We start from the raw sequence: 19,846 nt of genomic DNA, 5'->3' as shown, positions 1-19,846 counted from the left end.
ATCGTGGTGGTCGAGGCAATGGTGAGGCTCATCGTGGCGGTCGAGGCAATGGTGAGGCTCATCGTGGTGGTAGGGGCAATGGTGAGGCTCATCGTGGTGATAGGGGCAATGGTGAGGCTCATCGTGGCGGTCGAGGCAATGGTGAGGCTCATCGTGGCGGTCGAGGCAATGGTGAGGCTCATCGTGGTGGTCGAGGCAATGGTGAGGCTCATCGTGGTGGTCGAGGCAATGGTGAGGCTCATCGTGGCGGTCGAGGCAATGGTGAGGCTCATCGTGGTGGTAGGGGCAATGGTGAGGCTCATCGTGGTGGTAGGGGCAATGGTGAGGCTCATCGTGGTGGTCGAGGCAATGGTGAGGCTCATCGTGGTGGTAGGGGCAATGGTGAGGCTCATCGTGGTGGTAGGGGCATTGGCGAGGCTCATCGTGGTGGTCGAGGCAATGCTGAGGCTCATCGTGGTGGTCGAGGCAATGGTGAGGCTCATCGTGGTGGTCGAGGCAATGGTGAGGCTCATCGTGGTGGTAGGGGCAATGGCGAGGCTCATCGTGGTGGTAGGGGCAATGGTGAGGCTCATCGTGGTGGTAGGGGCATTGGCGAGGCTCATCGTGGCGGTCGAGGCAATGGCGAGGCTCATCGTGGCGGTCGAGGCAATGGCGAGGCTCATCGTGGTGGTAGGGGCAATGCTGAGGCTCATCGTGGTGGTCGAGGCAATGGCGAGGCTCATCGTGGCGGTAGGGGCAATGGTGAGGCTCATCGTGGCGGTCGAGGCAATGGTGAGGCTCATTGTGGTGGTAGGGGCAATGGTGAGGCTCATCGTGGTGGTCGAGGCAATGGTGAGGCTCATCGTGGCGGTCGAGGCAATGGTGAGGCTCATCGTGGTGGTAGGGGCAATGGTGAGGCTCATCGTGGTGGTAGGGGCATTGGCGAGGCTCATCGTGGTGGTCGAGGCAATGCTGAGGCTCATCGTGGTGGTCGAGGCAATGCTGAGGCTCATCGTGGTGGTCGAGGCAATGGCGAGGCTCATCGTGGTGGTAGGGGCAATGGCGAGGCTCATCGTGGTGGTCGAGGCAATGGCGAGGCTCATCGTGGTGGTAGGGGCAATGGTGAGGCTCATCGTGGTGGTAGGGGCATTGGCGAGGCTCATCGTGGCGGTCGAGGCAATGGCGAGGCTCATCGTGGTGGTAGGGGCAATGGTGAGGCTCATCGTGGTGGTCGAGGCAATGGTGAGGCTCATTGTGGTGGTAGGGGCATTGGCGAGGCTCATCGTGGTGGTAGGGGCAATGCTGAGGCTCATCGTGGTGGTTGAGGCAATGGTGAGGCTCATCGTGGTGGTAGGGGCATTGGCGAGGCTCATCGTGGCGGTCGAGGCAATGGCGAGGCTCATCGTGGTGGTAGGGGCAATGGTGAGGCTCATCGTGGTGGTAGGGGCATTGGCGAGGCTCATCGTGGCGGTAGGGGCAATGCTGAGGCTCATCGTGGTGGTAGGGGCAATGGCGAGGCTCATCGTGGTGGTAGGGGCAATGGCGAGGCTCATCGTGGTGGTCGAGGCAATGGTGAGGCTCATCGTGGTGGTAGGGGCAATGGTGAGGCTCATCGTGGCGGTCGAGGCAATGGTGAGGCTCATCGTGGTGGTAGGGGCAATGGTGAGGCTCATCGTGGTGGTGGGGGCAATGGTGAGGCTCATCATGGTGGTAGGGGCATTGGCGAGGCTCATCGTGGCGGTCGAGGCAATGGTGAGGCTCATCGTGGTGGTGGGGGCAATGGTGAGGCTCATCGTGGTGGTAGGGGCATTGGCGAGGCTCATCGTGGCGGTAGGGGCAATGCTGAGGCTCATCGTGGTGGTCGAGGCAATGGTGAGGCTCATCGTGGTGGTAGGGGCATTGGCGAGGCTCATCGTGGTGGTAGGGGCAATGGCGAGGCTCATCGTGGTGGTAGGGGCAATGGTGAGGCTCATCGTGGTGGTCGAGGCAATGGTGAGGCTCATCGTGGCGGTAGGGGCATTGGCGAGGCTCATCGTGGTGGTAGGGGCAATGGCGAGGCTCATCGTGGTGGTAGGGGCAATGGTGAGGCTCATCGTGGTGGTAGGGGCATTGGCGAGGCTCATCGTGGCGGTCGAGGCAATGGTGAGGCTCATCGTGGTGGTAGGGGCATTGGCGAGGCTCATCGTGGCGGTAGGGGCAATGGTGAGGCTCATCGTGGCGGTCGAGGCAATGGTGAGGCTCATCGTGGTGGTCGAGGCAATGGTGAGGCTCATCGTGGTGGTCGAGGCAATGGTGAGGCTCATCGTGGTGGTAGGGGCAATGGTGAGGCTCATCGTGGTGGTAGGGGCAATGGTGAGGCTCATCGTGGTGGTCGAGGCAATGCTGAGGCTCATCGTGGTGGTAGGGGCAATGGCGAGGCTCATCGTGGTGGTAGGGGCATTGGCGAGGCTCATCGTGGCGGTCGAGGCAATGCTGAGGCTCATCGTGGTGGTAGGGGCAATGGCGAGGCTCATCGTGGCGGTCGAGGCAATGGCGAGGCTCATCGTGGCGGTCGAGGCAATGGCGAGGCTCATCGTGGTGGTAGGGGCATTGGTGAGGCTCATCGTGGTGGTAGGGGCAATGGTGAGGCTCATCGTGGTGGTAGGGGCAATGGTGAGGCTCATCGTGGTGGTCGAGGCAATGCTGAGGCTCATCGTGGTGGTAGGGGCAATGGCGAGGCTCATCGTGGTGGTAGGGGCATTGGCGAGGCTCATCGTGGCGGTCGAGGCAATGCTGAGGCTCATCGTGGTGGTAGGGGCAATGGCGAGGCTCATCGTGGCGGTCGAGGCAATGGCGAGGCTCATCGTGGCGGTCGAGGCAATGGCGAGGCTCATCGTGGTGGTAGGGGCATTGGTGAGGCTCATCGTGGTGGTAGGGGCAATGGTGAGGCTCATCGTGGCGGTCGAGGCAATGGCGAGGCTCATCGTGGTGGTAGGGGCATTGGTGAGGCTCATCGTGGTGGTAGGGGCATTGGGGAGGCTCATCGTGGTGGTAGAGGAAGCCATGAATCTGCATTTTAAGGATCACTGTCCTGTATAAATTACCAGTATTGTGTTGCTAAATGAGTGCAGTCAATGTGTTTATGAGGTGTCAGAGCACACCTTCAGAGCTTTTGTCATGAACATTGCTGTAAACTTCCTTTCCCATCAGTGTATTCCGCAAATGTCCCTGGTTCCCTTCAGTAATGGCATTTTTTACCTGAGCCTACTCTAGTTATGCTCACCATCAACCCAACTGGAGTACACGCATTTCGGGACAGCTTGGCCTTCGCTCCATCCACAAAAAACAGAATTTCCTGGCGGCCAGCCACTCTCGTTCCCCTCCCCACTCCCCTTCCAGCATGGTGGTCCATGGTCTCCTCTACTGCCACAGTGAGGCCACTCTCAGGTTGGAGGGACAACACCTCATATTCTGTCCAGGTAGCCTCCAACCTGATGGAATGAACATCAATTTTTCTGCTCTTTTCCATCTTCTCCCATTCCCCATTCTGGCTCCCCTCTTACCTCTACTCTGCTGCTGCTGCCCACCACCTCTTCCTGGTGTCCCTCTCCTTCCTCCTCTCCCATGGTGCTCTCTACTCTCCTATCAAATGGTCGTTTACGATGTTAGTATGTCCTACGAACCATAACATTTTGGACTGTGGAGAAAACTCACCCATTCCATATGGGGAGGATGTACAGAGTCCTTGCAGATGACGTTGGAATGGAACGCTTAACTCCAGCAGCCCAATCTGTCACAGTAACCACTACACTGTTTCAAAATAATGTTTTATTTAGATTTAGATTTAGATTTTTAAGATATTGTTGAAATGGATTTAATTTAAAAAATTGTAACAGATAACTAAAAATGTAATAAATGTCATTATAGATAACTAAAACTATTGAAACCAAACAAAATGAGCCAGCGAGCCCATTGTGGGTCCTGAGCCTCTGCACCACTGATGCTTACCGTCAGAGGGAGAGGTCAGTGCATCTGACCTTCAGCTTCTATTGGGCTTCCATCTTTGGCCAAGCAGGCGTGGATGTTTAATGAGTGTCGGAGGCAGACGCTCACAACAGTCAAGTGCCTAGACTAGGAAAGTTACAGGTGAAGTGTTGGTAAATGGGATTAGTTCTGATAGGTTATGTATGGGCAGCATGAAGAGGGTGGGCTGAAGGGCCTGTGTCTGTGCTGTACGATTCTATGAGAAGATCTGACAGGTAGCATGATAGCGCAGCGATTTGTGTAACACTATTACTGAGCCAGTTCTGCCACTGTCCGTAAGGAATTTTGTACTTTCTCCCCTTGAGCCTGTGAGTTTCCTCCGGGTGTTCCGGAAGAAATTCTAAAGTTAGCAGGTTAATTGGTCACGTGGATAATTGGGGGCGTGGCCTCCTCGACGGGCCAGAGGGTCAGTTACCAAGTTATATCTCTAAATAAATTAAAATAAAACTCCATAGCATGCTGAGATAGTGTTTACCAGTGTAGGCTTCTGTCAGTCAGTGCTTGGGGATATGTTTATTTACAAATGTGTATAATTAGAGATACGCCCAGATATTGCACCTCAGGAGATGAGCTTTTCCACACCTCACTGGAAGTGGGGGCATTCACAGAATACCCGTACTCTGCTGCACGGACATTCATCAAGAGCGGAGGACACGTGCGGGAATACATCCCAGCCTGGATGAGGTACTGGGTCATGCCACCACAGCCCAAAGTTACCTGAAGCTGAGCATTCCATCAGTGTGTACACCAACCCAACCCATGGAGTTGGATCTCATGAGTCACTATTGGTTTATATGACATTAGGAAGTCTCTGGGAGTGACCTTTGTGTTTATTTCTGTCATTATTTACCTGTTCACTTCTGTCAGCACCTCCACACCCCCAGACCAAGAGGCAGGCTGCAGATCTGTACATTGGCGGATGGGAACAAAGGAATATCCAGATGGGTTAAACTGATTTTATTATCTCCTTGGGAACGGAGATGTTAATATCAATAGGGATTAAGAAATCTCAACTGTCTGTGCCTTTGATGTATTAATTGAATGATATCAGTTGAAGCAAACAGCTCGTTGCCTGGCTTGAAGCAGAGTTTGGTTTGCTTTAGCATGCTCTTATTTAATTGGCACTGGTGAGTTAGACAGTCGTTTTGTCTTCATTCTTCAAAATGTGCAGAACTTTTCTGCAGTAATCTGTGAAGCATACGTAGATGATTCGGCCATAATTACTGAAGCATTATTGCAATTTTTATTGCATGTATATTGCCTGTACTGACAAATCATTGCAACATGCCCTGTGCATCTATAGCACCAACAGGTGTTAGGAATGACTGTAAACTCAAGATAGCACAAGCAGAAGATAAGGAGAGTCTGGTTTTATCCTCACTGGACAGTAGGAGCTGAGGCGTGACCTTACAGAGGTTCACAAAATCATGAGGGGCATAGATATGCCAAATAGATCTTATTCCTGGGGCAGAGGATTCTTAAACCAGAGGGCAGAGCTTTAAGGTGAGGGGAGAAATTTAATGGAGATCGAAGGTGTAGGTTTTCCACACAGAGTGGTGATATCTGCAGTGAACACACAGAAGAGGTAGCTGACGCAGATAAGATTACAACATCAAAGAGACATTTGGACAGCCTGATGGCATGAGTATCTATTTCTCCTCCCTCTCCCTTCCCTCTTCTTTCCCTCTTCTTCTATTCCCCTCTTTGGCCCTTTACCTTTTCTCCTCATCTGCCTACCACCTCCCCCTGGTGCCCCTCTTCCTTCGCTTTATCCTATGGTGCACTCTCTTCTCCTGTCAGATTCCTCCTTCTCCAGCCCTTTACCCTTCCCACCACCTGGCACCTTCTGGCTTGTCCTCCTCCCCCACTTCCCCACCTTTTTATTCTGGCCTCTTCCCCCTTCCTTTCCAGTCCTGATGAAGAGTCTCGGCCTAAAACATCGACTGTTTATTCATTTTCATAACTGCTGCCTGACCTGCTGAGTTCCTCCAACTTGAACAGGAAGGGAGTAGAGGGATATGGACCTGGTCTGGGCAGAGGGATTGGCATAACCAGACATCATGGCTGAGATGGTTAGAGTGACATCAATAGTAACTTGACCCAATCTTTAACAAACACTAAAAGCACACGTGACATCCACCCGTGAGGGTCATGAATTTGATTCAGCGTTGGTGGGACAAGGCCTGTGCTATGTCTTTCTATAGTTCTTATTAAAAAAGTATCTCAGCTTTAGCACAAGAAACAGCAAGATCTGTCACAATAGGTAAGATGGTCTCCATGTCCATCCTGTCAGTCTTCGAAACAGCAGGGACACAGCTGATCGTAAACACACACTGAAAATCCAGAGTAGCACGCAGGAGGAACTCAGCAGCACCTGGCAATGAGTAACCGTTGATATTTCAGGCTGAGATCCCTCAGCGCTGGACAGGAAGGGGCGAGACACCAGAATAAAAGGGTGGGGAGCGGGAGGGGAAGTTCGAAGGTGAAGCCAGGTGTGTGGGAAGGCAAAGGGCTGGAGAAGAAGGGATCTGACAGGAGAGGGAGTGCACCATGGAGAAAGGGAAGGAGGAGGGGCACCAGGGGGAGGTGATAGGCAGGTGAGGAGAAGAGGTAAGAGGCCAATGTGGGGAATAGAAGAAGAGGGAAGGTGGTGGGAAAAAGATCTGTGCATTAATACAGCCTATCCAACCTTTTCTCTGAAGACCCATCCCATCCACTTATTTCACTTTAAGACAGTAGTACATATTTGCCCAGGTCCAGTGAGACTCCTAGCAAGCAGGCAGTGGCTTTCTGAACCACTCTGCAAGCTTGAGCACGTTATCACGGCTGACACCAGTGTAGGACTGAAGAGGTGCTACAGGGTGAGCCGTTCAGCCATTTGGGTAGATAATCCCAGGGCACTATTTAGAAGAAAAGCAAGAGAATTCTACCTTGTCTCCCAGCCAATGTTCCCTCTAATATGCAATGAGCAGTGTGTGCAAAAATCATGTGCTGCGCAACTTGATTGTATATGATCGTAAAATATATTTAAACTGCCAACGAGGTAGAGGAAAACAACTTTTTGTACAGTTTAAATTCCTTTGTCTAGCAACAAAAGAAGTTTGCACGCACACACACTCAGCACACTCACACACACAGACACACACACACACAGACACACACTCACACACACACACACACACACACACACAGACACACACACTCACAGACAGACACACACACACTCACACACACAGACACACACAGACACTCACACACACACACACACTCACACACACACACACAGACACACACACACACAGACACACACTCACACACACACACACACAGACACACACTCACACACACACACACACACACACACAGACACACACACTCACAGACAGACACACACACACTCACACACACAGACACACACAGACACTCACACACACGCACACACACTCAGCACACTCACACACACAGACACACACACACACAGACACACACTCACACACACACACACAGACACACACACACACACACACAGACACACACACTCACAGACAGACACACACACACTCACACACACAGACACACACAGACACTCACACACACACACAGACACTCACACACACACACACAGACACACACAGACACTCACACACACGCACACACACTCAGCACACTCACACACACAGACACACACACACACTCACACACACTCACACACACACACACACACACACACACACACACACACAGACACACACACTCACAGACAGACACACACACACTCACACACACAGACACACACAGACACTCACACACACACACAGACACTCACACACACACACACACAGACACACACTCACACAGACAGACAGACAGACACACACACACACACACACACACACAATGTTGCGCTGACCTTTTAACCTTCTCCAAGATCAATCTAACCCCTCTCTCCACATTGCCTTCCAGTTTTCTATCATTCATGTACCTGTCTAAATGTCCCTAAAACATCTGCCACTAACACCATCCCTGGCAGGGCGATCCACACACTGCCACTCTGTGTAAAAAAACAATCACCCCCCCCCCCCCCCGCCATTCACTTTAAAATGATGCCCTCTCCTATTCTCCTATTAGCCATTTCCACCTGGGACAAAGGTGGTGGCTGTCCCCGCAACCTATGCCTTTTAACACAGAACATAGAAATCTGCATCACATTACAGCCCTTCGGCCCACAATGTTGTGTTGACCATGTAACCTACTCTAGAAACCACCTAGAATTTCCCTACTGCATAGCCCTCTGTTTTTCTAGGCTCCATGTAACTATCTAAGAGTCTCCTGAAAGACCGGATTGTATCCGCCTCCACCACCTTTGCTGGCAGTGCATTCCACGCACCCACAACACTCTGTGTGAAAATCTTACCTCTGACACCCCCCTTGTACCTACTTCCAAGCACAAAGATCATCTGACACACCTCTCATCCTCTTTGCTCCAAAGAGAAGAGATCTAGCTTGCCATGCGCTCTCGAATGCAGGCAGCATCCTGGTAAATCTCTGCACCTTCTCGGAAACCTCCTGTAATGAGAAATGAATACAATGCTCCAAGTGCAGTTTAACCGGAGTACTCTGGAACTGCAACGTTACCTCGTGGTTTTTAAACACAATCCCACCAAATAATGAAGGCCAGCACACCGTACGCCGCCTTAACCACTTTGCGTGGTATAGCGGGACAGGCTTGAGGGCCAAATGATTCCCGTCAAGTTTGCAGCTCCAGGGATAGCACAAACGTCACAGCGGAGTGGAGAGTTCACTGCCCGTTTCACCTGTTTAACTGGAATCTCTGTTTCTTCCCACAGATCTACCCTGCGGTAAGCAACATGAACCCCAGCCTGGGGTCAATGAACAGCTACATGAGCGTGAACTCCATGGGCTCCGTTGGAAACCTGTCGCCCGCTTCGCTCAACGTGTCCTACACCAACCTGAGCCCCCCGCTCTCTGTGCTACCCTCCACCGTCAGCCCCATCACCAACGGCCTCTCGTCCGTGCAGAGCTCCATCAGCCCGGGCATTGGACCTCCCGGAGGTCAGACTGCCCCCATCAACTCCATGTCCCCTTACCAGACAGTGAACCAGCCTCTGGGCTCACTGGCTTACTCACCGGGGCTGGGCAGAGGGAAGGAAGTCAAATCCTACCGCAGGAACTTCAGTCACGCCAAGCCTCCGTATTCCTACATCTCCCTGATCACCATGGCGATCCAACAAGCCCCCAGCAAGATGCTGACCCTCAACGAGATCTACCAGTGGATCATGGACCTTTTCCCGTACTACAGGGATAACCAGCAGCGCTGGCAAAACTCCATTCGCCACTCGCTCTCCTTCAATGACTGCTTTGTCAAAGTGCCCCGCTCTCCAGATAAACCGGGCAAAGGCTCCTACTGGGCTCTGCACCCAGATTCGGGCAACATGTTCGAGAACGGCTGCTACCTGCGCCGCCAGAAGCGCTTCAAGTGTCAGAAGGAGAAGCTGGCCTCGCGCTCTGGCCTGGAGCAGGCTTCCAAGGGGCTGGAGGCCGGACAGGGCGGCAAGTCCCCCAGCCCCAGCTCGGAGTCCAGCCAGTCAGACACCTCGCCAGGATCGGAAGAGCAGACGACTCTGACCGAGCTGCGGTGCCAGAGGGTAGAGGGCTCCAACCCGGCGGCTGCCGCTTCGCCTGCCCCACTGCCACAGGCAATGACCCACCCCCTGCTGACGCCCCCCATGCAGCACCTGCCTGACCTGCAGAGTGAGCTAAAGATGGACCCTCACTACAGCTTCAACCACCCCTTCTCAATCACCAACCTGATGTCCTCTGAGCAGTCACACAAGATTGACCTGAAGCTCTACGAGCAGCCTCTTCACTACGGCAACACGTACAACTCGCTGCTGAGCAAGGCCGGCTTTGAAACTCCCAGCCCAATTAATGATTCCTGTCCATACTATCAGGTGATGTACAACAGGTCCGTACTGAACACATCGTAACAGCAGCTTCCCCGTGCCGCAGAGCCAGTGACTGGAGGTGCTATCCTCTCCCTGTACTGACCCTCCAGAACTTCTTATCCCTCTTTATGTCCTCCAGGGACTCTTCCCCTACCAACCCACCATTCTCATCCGACTATATCAAAAACTCATGAGGATTGGAGGAGGAGTAGGCACTTGGCCTCTCAAGCCTGCCCCATCATTCAAGGGTGCCGCGGTAGTGTAACGGTTAGAGTGACGTTATTACGGCTAGGGGTGTTACTGGGTTCGGAGTTCAAATCTGGCACCACCTCTAAGAAGTTTGTATGTTCTCCCCATGATCTGTGTGGGTTTCCTCCGGGTGCTCTGGTTGCCTCCCAAGGACCAAAGACGTACCGGTTAGTAGGTTAATTGGTCATTGTAAATTGTCCTGTGATTATGGGAGCTGGGTGGCATGGCTTGTTGAGCCAGAAGGGCCTGTTCCCTGATGTATCTCTCGATACGTACAAAATGACATCTCCTCTCCTGTTTTCTGGTTCCCCATCACCCTCAATGTTTATCTATCTCCACCTTAAACCTATCTAATGATCTGCCTCCGTCACGGACAGAAAGTGCCAGAGATTCACCGGCGGCAGGGAGAAAATGGTTCCACACACCTCAGTCTTAAATATCCAGCCCTTGTGTCCTCATTCCCTTTTCTGTGATTCTCCCAGCCGTAGAAACATCCCAACATCTAACCTGTCCAGCCCCCTTAAAATCTTATCTGTTTGAATAAGGTTATCCTCTTTCTTATTTCTTTAAGCAGGGAATAGGCCACACTGCCCAGCTGATTTAACCCTAGCCTAATCACAGCACAATTAACCTAGTGATCAGCATGTCTTTGGATTGAGGGAAGAAACCGTGCATTCCACAGAGAGGATAGACAACATCAGAATTGAACTCCAAGCTCCTAGACCCCAAGCTATAATAGCATTGCGCTAACTGCTACACCATCATGGTGTGGCGCCCAATGTACACACCTATAATGTTGGCTGGCTTGCAGCTGCAAAGTTCCTGGTCTTGTCGTTCTAACAAGAGAAGTAAGTTGGGAATAGATTGGGAGGTGCCATGGGATGAGATCTGCCCCTCTTGCTGCTCAAACACGGACTTGGAAATAAGGGTGGGAGTTGACCATACCAGCCCTCGAGCCTGCTCACTAAGATTGAAGCTCATCTGAGGCCCACTTCCATATCAGTTCCCCCAGAACCCTCTCAGATTTCTCAGCCTTACCACGGTGGTGTAGCAGTTAGCACTACACTATTACAGCTTGAGTTCAGAGTGCAATGCCAGCATCATTTGTAAGGGGCCTGTGGAATGTGTGGGTATTCTCTGGGTGCTCCGGTTTCCAAAGACACACCGGTTAATTCGTTGTTGTTACTTGGAGGTGCAGCTCAAAGGGCCTGATGGGACACTCTATGCTGTATACCTAAATAAATAAATTCATGAGGGGTAAACATGATCTCAATGGGCCGAAGGGTCGGTTTTTCTGCTGCATGACCTGTGACCCCTCAAAATCCATGGTTCTCTGGAATGGAAAACTCTAGAAGTTCTTAACCATTCTGATGCCAAACCAAAATGCAAAATCCTTTATTCTGAAGTGATGCCCCATTGGCAATGGATTGGGAATATTGATCAGACTGGGTTCATCAAACAATCTCTGTGCATTGGGGGGGGTGGCTTTGCTTGGAGTGGGTCGATTACAAGGAAGTGAATTGGTGGTGAGAGGTCAGAAATGTGCTTTCCTCACAGCTGAAGCATAAGATCCTAAGGCCATAAAACATAGGAGCAGAATTAGGCCATTCAGCCCATTGAGTCTGTTCCTCCATTCCATCATAGCTGATTTATTGTCACTCTCAATCCCATCCTCCTGCCTTTTCCCTGTAACCATTGACACCCTGATTAATCAAGAACCTGTCAACTTCTGCTTTAAATATAGGCAATGACTTGGCCTCCCTAGCCATCCATGGCAATGAATTCCACAGATTCACTATGCTCTGGTTAAAGAAATTCCTCCTCATCCCCGTTCTAACTGGACGTCCCTCCATTCTGAGGCTGTGTCCTCTAGTCTTAGACTGCCTGACTACAGGAAGCATTCTCTCCACATCCATTCTATCCAGACCTTTCAATATTTGATAGATTTCAATGAGATCCCTCCTCATTCTTCTAAACTCTAGCGTGTATAGGCCCAGAGCCATCAAGCTCTTCTCATGTGTTAACCCTTTCACTCTGGGATCATTCTCCAATCCATCCAAAGGTTTATGGAATCGGCAATCTTTTCCCAGCAGTAGTTTGGGAGAGGGCTTACCCGGAAGGCCCATGAGGGGTTTCTTGCCAATGAATCACAGGATCTATTGATATCTGAATCTCAGATACATTTTACTGGTCCGTTTCCCCTGTTGAACTTGGATCAGGAGGTGAAAGTCACCCTGTGACACACCTGAGTTACTAATAATCTGTATGTGTCTCCCTTCGGGTTCTGTACTAGTCCTCATTCTTAAATATAACACAATAACTCATCAAATAAAATAGCAAAAAAAGTCCCTGAGTCTCTGGAACTGCACCCCAGCTCCAAGCAGCTCTCCGGAACCAGTAAACCCCAGAAATATATCCCAGCAGCATTCTTGGAAGTGTGTCCTAGTAACACTTAATATCCCTGGAATTGTATCCCAAGCATCAGTCAACACCTCTGGGGCCATATCGTGGCAATAACCAACCTTCCTGGAAAAGTGTCTCATTTACGTTTTGCGACCGTACCTCAGTAACTGGCTGCCTCTCTGGAATTGTATCCCAGAAATCGTCAAATGACTTCTCAGCCACTGGAAGGTACCTCTGGAAATGTACTCAAGGAACAGTCAACAACGATGGAACTATATCCTAATAATAGGAAGTAGCATTGGAACTATATATCCTGGCAATAGTCAGGACCCCAGGAGCTATATCCTGGTAACAAGCAACACCTCAGAAACCGTATACTGGCAACAGTCGGCATCTCAGTAACCGTATCCCGGCAACAGTCGGCATCTCCGTAACTGTATCCCGGCAACAGTCGGCATCTCAGTAACCGTATGCCGGCAACAGTCAGCATCTCAGTAACTGTATCTCGGCAACAGTCAGCATCTCAGTCACTATATCCCGGCAATGGTCGGCATCATAGTTACTGCATCTGAGCAATAGTCAGCATCTCAGTAACTGTATCCTGGTAACAGGCAGCACCTCAGGAACTGGCATTTTTGGAACTGCGATCTAGCAATAGTCATGACCTCAGGAACTGTATCCCAGCATCTGTCAGTATCTCTAAAACTGTTTCCAGGCAACATCTCAAGAACTGTATTCTGGCAACAGTCAGCAAAGTCAGGAGTGAACGTCAGGATTGGCAGAAAGGGACCCTGGGAGGAGATTGGAAAAGGAATAATGGGTGGATGGGGGCAAGCCAATCATATAAAGTTTCCAATTAATTTAAGCTGTAAGAGAACTAGAAGTTGCAGGGTCACCATCATCTCTGCAGTTTGAATGTAGAATAGACAGGATTTTGTATCTTTTAGCAATTGGTTTGTGAAGTGAATGTAGATATTGTTCTTTGGCCAAAATGTATAAAACAGATTGAATTTAATTTTATTAAGCTTATTGTAAATCTTTACATAATGGATCTGGTCCTTGAGATTAGTTGCTATATTTAAAATGACTGTGTTAGCAATGTTTTTCTTTCCTTGTATCTTTAATGCATTGTAGAGTAGTTGGTTAAACTCTTTATTTAAATACTCATTGAGAAAGGGGGAGGGAAGCCACAATGGAAATCCACGCTTTCTCAGAACAGCCTCCCGACACCACTCACATTTCAGTGAGGACAATGATACATGAGCAAATTTGATCAGGCTGGGCACTGTGGCCATTTTAACTGAGAGTAGAGCCCCAGGGACTGTATTCAGTCCTAGAGCCACAGGGGCAGTAATCAGCCCTAACACCAAAGGGACTGTAACCAGTCCTAGAGCAATAGGGACTGTAATCAGCCCTAACACCAAAGGGACTGTAACCAGTCCTAGAGCAATAGGGACTGTAATCAGCCCTAACACCAAAAGGACCGTAACCAGTCCTAGAGCAATAGGGACTGTAACAGTCCTGGAACCACATGGTACTGTAACCAGTCGGAGAACCACAGGGTCCTAACAACACAGGTACTGTATCACGCCTAGTACCTAAGGGAAGTTTTATAGTTGTTGTACTGTGACCAGGCTTCGGACTACAGGAACTGTAACCAGGTCTGGTAATGGAGATGCAGATACTGTAACTGGATCCAGTGTACCAGGCACCACCAACAAGCTAGTTACAGACCTGGTCCTCAGGCCAGTACTGGTGTAGTACCAACACCGTATCCCAGTGGCCTTTGTTATGAATTGATGAATTCATAACAATTTGATGAATTGCCCCCACAGAGAGCCACAGCCATTCCAAGCCCTGAGCCCTGCTGCGCTCTACAACCAAGCTTTATCTGCCCAGTGGGTTTTGTGTCCTTCCTATATGAAGAAACTGAGGATGAAGAACAGTAGTGGAGGGCCCAGTCTCTGCCAGATCATGTGACATTTCCGATTCCATGTTAACTTTATGGTGACAACTATATTAAAAAAAAAATATTTTCTGTACCGCAGTCTCATTCACTTGTTTTTACTTTGCAAAATTTCACTCATTGTCACGAGCTGATACCCACAATACCCACAAGTATTATACAGGGAATGAGGGACTGAGATATGTCGAGAGGAAGAGGGAGAGAGAGGGAGACTGGGAGATGCACTGAGATGGTGAAATACTCAGATAGAATGACTAGGCCAGGGGTCAGCAACCTTTACCACTGAAAGAGCCACTTGGACCCGTTTCCACAGAAAAGAAAACACTGGGAGCCGCAAAACCCGTTTGACATTTAAAATGAAATAACACTGCATACAACGTTTTGTTTTGCCTTTATGCTATGTATAAACAAACTATAATGTGTTGCATTTATGAAATTGATGAACTCCTGCAGAGAAAACGAAATTACATTTCTGCATGCAACAAAAACATTTTGAACTCCGAAAAAAAGACGTTGGGTTGAAGGTTACTTTTAGGTAAAATACTCAACGTCTATTTGAGTCCTTCTTGTATTTATGAAAAACGCCAAACTTAAATTTGCCGCCAGCAGCAAACCAAAAATAACGTCAGCCAGCTGTCAACCTGAAAAATAAAAGGACTATTTCACTGAACAATGAAAACATATGAATATACGTAAAATAATAGGCAATTAAAATATTTATCATACTTGGTCAGGTTGACTCACACCTGACAATGCAGTCGTATTCAGTAGGGATGGATCGATGCTTAGGGGAGTGAAAGGGAAGGATAATGTGTTTTTTTCCTCTCTGAACTCACAGAAGCGTTTCCCAAACGATGTTTGCATTGCGATGATTGCAGAACGTAAATACTCCGAATTCATCATGTCATGACCTTGTTTGAACTCTCTCAAATTGGGGAAGTGAGACAATGTGCCTTTCTGTAAATCTCTGGCAAGCAACGTCAACTTGCGCTCGAATGCCAAAACATCCTCCAACATGTGCAGGGCTGTACGTCCTTACCCCTGAAGAGCTGTGTTCAGCGTGTTCAGGTGCGCTGTCATGTCTACCATGAAGTGTAGCTTTTCCAGCCACTCTGGCTGTTCCAGCTCAGGAAAGGTGGGCCCTTTGCTGCCCAGGAAAGTTTTCACTTCTTCCAGACACGCGACAAAGCGTTTCAGCACCTCCACTCTGGACAGCCAGCGATAAAAACACGTTGTAGCGGTGTGCTACACTCAGTCAGTAAACTGCAGTCAAAGATAGCTTTATTCGAACTAAACAGCCTTGCTTTTAAGCCTCCCTCAACCCGCCCCCCATGGGCGCGGATGCTGCAAAAGACACGTACTCACAAACCCCCGTAGGCTATCTCCCTTAGCCTAATTGTGAGCCGGTTCGGATGTGTCAGGAAATGGGTCGCCACAACGTCTTATTTAGATTGTACAAGATCACCATAATCTTCAAATTTAGAATTACATTTCAAAAACTAACAAACTAACATAAAATACATTTTAATTAAATACTGACCAATTATTTCCCAAAGTAACAGGGAGCCACAGCACAGACGTAAAAGAGCCACATGTGGCTCCGGAGCCGCGGGTTGCCGACCCCCGGACTAGGCAGAAGAGACAAGCAGACAGTCAAAGTAAAATTTATTACTGAAGTACGTACTGTGTACAGTACCATATATCCTGTACTACCATGAGATCCATTTTCCTACATTTACAGTAAAAATACAATAGAATTTATGAAAAAAATACACAATTGAAAGAAGCAGAATGTAACAAAGAGGATGGAGTGAAGGTGATGGGGAGGTGGAGTGAGAAGGGAAATGTCTCCATTACATTGACAGCTGCATTGGTTCTAAGATCTCATCAATCTCATCACCCTTGCTAAGAGTTCCACCCCGCTCTCAAATTCATGTGGACCATTTCTGATACTTCTAGATTCTTCTGCCTCCACCAGAGCAGCCAAGCTATCCACTGATAATGACTATAAATCCACAGCTAATTGCGTCTCCTATCTGATAGTGACTCCACCTGCCATTCACCTCTCCCATTATCACTTCCTTTACCTGTCAGTCCAAACACTAGTCGCCTTTGTTTTCTCTCTTTCTCCCTTGAGCATCTGTCTCCAACTTCATCCACCCCTCCACCCATATCAAAGTTCAAAGTAAGTTTATTATCGAAGTATGTACACATCACCATATACAACCCTGAGATTCACTTTCTTGCAGGCATTCACAGTACATACAAAGAAATACCATGGAATCAATGAAAAACTGCACACAGGTGGACAAACAACCAATGTGCAAATGACAACAAATAAATAAGCAATAAATATCGTGAACACGAGGTGAAATAGGTTGTGGGAACAGTTCTGTGATGGGGCAGTGAAGTTATCCACTTTGCTTCAATAGCCTGATGGTTGTTCCTGAACCTGGTGATGTGGGTCCTGATGCTCCTGTACCTCCTTCCTGATGGCAGCAGCTAGAAGAGAGCATGGCCTGGATGATTGGGGTCCCTGATGATAGATACTGCTTTTTGTGAGTGCTTTGTGTAGATCTGCTGTCTCACCCCTTCCCATCATCTTTCACCCCTCCTCAGTCCACCAGTCACTCTCACCCCTTCCCATCATCTTTCACTCCTCCTCAGTCCACCAATCACTCTCACCCCTTCCAATCAACTTTCACCCCTCCTCAGTCCACCAATCACTCTCACCCCTTCCCATCAACTTTCACCCCTCCTCAGTCCACCAATCACTGTCTCGCCCCTTCCCATCAACTTTCACCCCTCCTCAGTCCACCAGTCACTGTCTCGCCCCTTCCCATCAACTTTCACCCCTCCTCAGTCCACCAATCACTGTCTCGCCCCTTCCCATCAACTTTCACCCCTCAGTCCACCAATCACTCTCACCCCTTCCCATCAACTTTCACCCCTCCTCAGTCCACCAATCACTGTCTCGCCCCTTCCAATCAACTTTCACCCCTCCTCAGTCCACCAATCACTGTCTCGCCCCTTCCCATCAACTTTCACCCCTCCTCAGTCCACCAATCACTCTCACCCCTTCCCATCCTTTCACCCCTCCTCAGTCCACCAATCACTGTCTCGCCCCTTCCAATCAACTTTCACCCCTCCTCAGTCCACCAATCACTGTCTTGCCCCTTCCCATCAACTTTCACCCCTCCTCAGTCCACCAATCACTCTCACCCCTTCCCATCAACTTTCACCCCTCAGTCCACCAATCACTCTCACCCCTTCCCATCAACTTTCACCCCTCCTCAGTCCACCAATCACTGTCTCGCCCCTTCCAATCAACTTTCACCCCTCAGTCCACCAATCACTCTCACCCCTTCCCATCCTTTCACCCCTCCTCAGTCCACCAATCACTGTCTCGCCCCTTCCAATCAACTTTCACCCCTCCTCAGTCCACCAATCACTGTCTTGCCCCTTCCCATCAACTTTCACCCCTCCTCAGTCCACCAATCACTCTCACCCCTTCCCATCAACTTTCACCCCTCCTCAGTCCACCAATCACTCTCACCCCTTCCCATCAACTTTCACCCCTCCTCAGTCCACCAATCACTCTCACCCCTTCCAATCAACTTTCACCCCTCCTCAGTCCACCAATCACTCTCACCCCTTCCCATCAACTTTCACCCCTCCTCAGTCCACCAATCACTGTCTCGCCCCTTCCCATCAACTTTCACCCCTCCTCAGTCCACCAGTCACTGTCTCGCCCCTTCCAATCAACTTTCACCCCTCAGTCCACCAATCACTCTCACCCCTTCCCATCCTTTCACCCCTCCTCAGTCCACCAATCACTGTCTCGCCCCTTCCAATCAACTTTCACCCCTCCTCAGTCCACCAATCACTGTCTTGCCCCTTCCCATCAACTTTCACCCCTCCTCAGTCCACCAATCACTCTCACCCCTTCCCATCAACTTTCACCCCTCCTCAGTCCACCAATCACTCTCACCCCTTCCCATCAACTTTCACCCCTCCTCAGTCCACCAATCACTCTCACCCCTTCCAATCAACTTTCACCCCTCCTCAGTCCACCAATCACTCTCACCCCTTCCCATCAACTTTCACCCCTCCTCAGTCCACCAATCACTGTCTCGCCCCTTCCCATCAACTTTCACCCCTCCTCAGTCCACCAGTCACTGTCTCGCCCCTTCCAATCAACTTTCATCCCTCAGTCCACCAATCACTCTCACCCCTTCCCATCCTTTCACCCCTCCTCAGTCCACCAATCACTGTCTCGCCCCTTCCAATCAACTTTCACCCCTCCTCAGTCCACCAATCACTGTCTTGCCCCTTCCCATCAACTTTCACCCCTCCTCAGTCCACCAATCACTCTCACCCCTTCCCATCAACTTTCACCCCTCCTCAGTCCACCAATCACTCTCACCCCTTCCCATCATCTTTCACCCCTGTCTCACACCCCTCCCCTTTACATCTCCCCTCTCTATGCTCATCCGAACACAAGTTCTGGATCCAAATTGTCAACAGTCTGTCCTGCTGAGTTCCACCAGCAGATCGTTCGTTGCTTCGGATCCCAGCACTTGCAATCTCTTGTGTGTCCAGTCAGAAAGGCAGAGCATCACACGGCAAGTGAGTGAGCCAGATAGAAAGGCAATCAGGAGAGAGGCAAAGGACATTTTCACTGGAGATTCTGCAGATGCTGGAAAACCAGAGCAACACATACAAAATGCTGGAGGAACTCAGCAGATGAGGCAACATCTATGAAAATGAATCAAGATCCTTCATTTGGACTGGAAAGGAAGGAGGAAGATGCCAGAATAAATAACGTGCAGGGGAAGCTAGGTGAGGGTAGGTGGCTGGAGGAGAAGGCATCTGATAGGAGTGGAGAGTGTTCTATGGGAGAAAAGGGTGGGAGACTAGGGGAAAATGATATGTAGGTGAGGAGAAGAGGTAAGAGGCCAGAGTGGAAATAGAAGAAGAGGGAAGGTGGAGGGGAAAAAATGGTTACTGGAATGAGAAATCAATATTCATACCAATGAACATTGGAAGCTATCTGGATGGAATATGAGGTATTTCTCCTCCACCCTGAGAGTGGCCATGGACGAACTCGTTGGAAGGGGAATGGAGATAGGAATTAAAATGGATGGCCACTGGGAAATACCACTTTTGGCAGATGGACTGGAGGTGCTTGACAGTTGGAATAAGATGAAGTAAAACAGGAAAAACGATGCATATGGTCTGATAGAGAAGACGTGTACAG

General features: G+C 49.8%; 1 protein-coding gene across 1 annotated transcript in view; it reads left to right on the top strand.

Annotated features, from left to right (window-relative positions):
• The window catches only part of LOC132381802 (forkhead box protein A2-like), a 163,869-nt gene extending 149,118 nt beyond the window's left edge, over positions 1-14,751 (top strand). Inside the window, exon 2 of the mRNA XM_059951389.1 lies at positions 8,850-14,751. Within this exon, the coding sequence (XP_059807372.1) occupies positions 8,850-10,010 (1,161 nt within the window). The 3' untranslated portion in view covers positions 10,011-14,751. The remainder of the gene's footprint in view (positions 1-8,849) is intronic.
• Positions 14,752-19,846: the final 5,095 nt, after the last annotated feature.

Source organism: Hypanus sabinus, chromosome 26 (assembly GCF_030144855.1).
Source record: "Hypanus sabinus isolate sHypSab1 chromosome 26, sHypSab1.hap1, whole genome shotgun sequence".
Taxonomy (NCBI): domain Eukaryota; kingdom Metazoa; phylum Chordata; class Chondrichthyes; order Myliobatiformes; family Dasyatidae; genus Hypanus; species Hypanus sabinus.
Note: the sequence above shows the minus strand (reverse complement) of the source record. Positions and strands in the feature narration are given on the sequence as shown.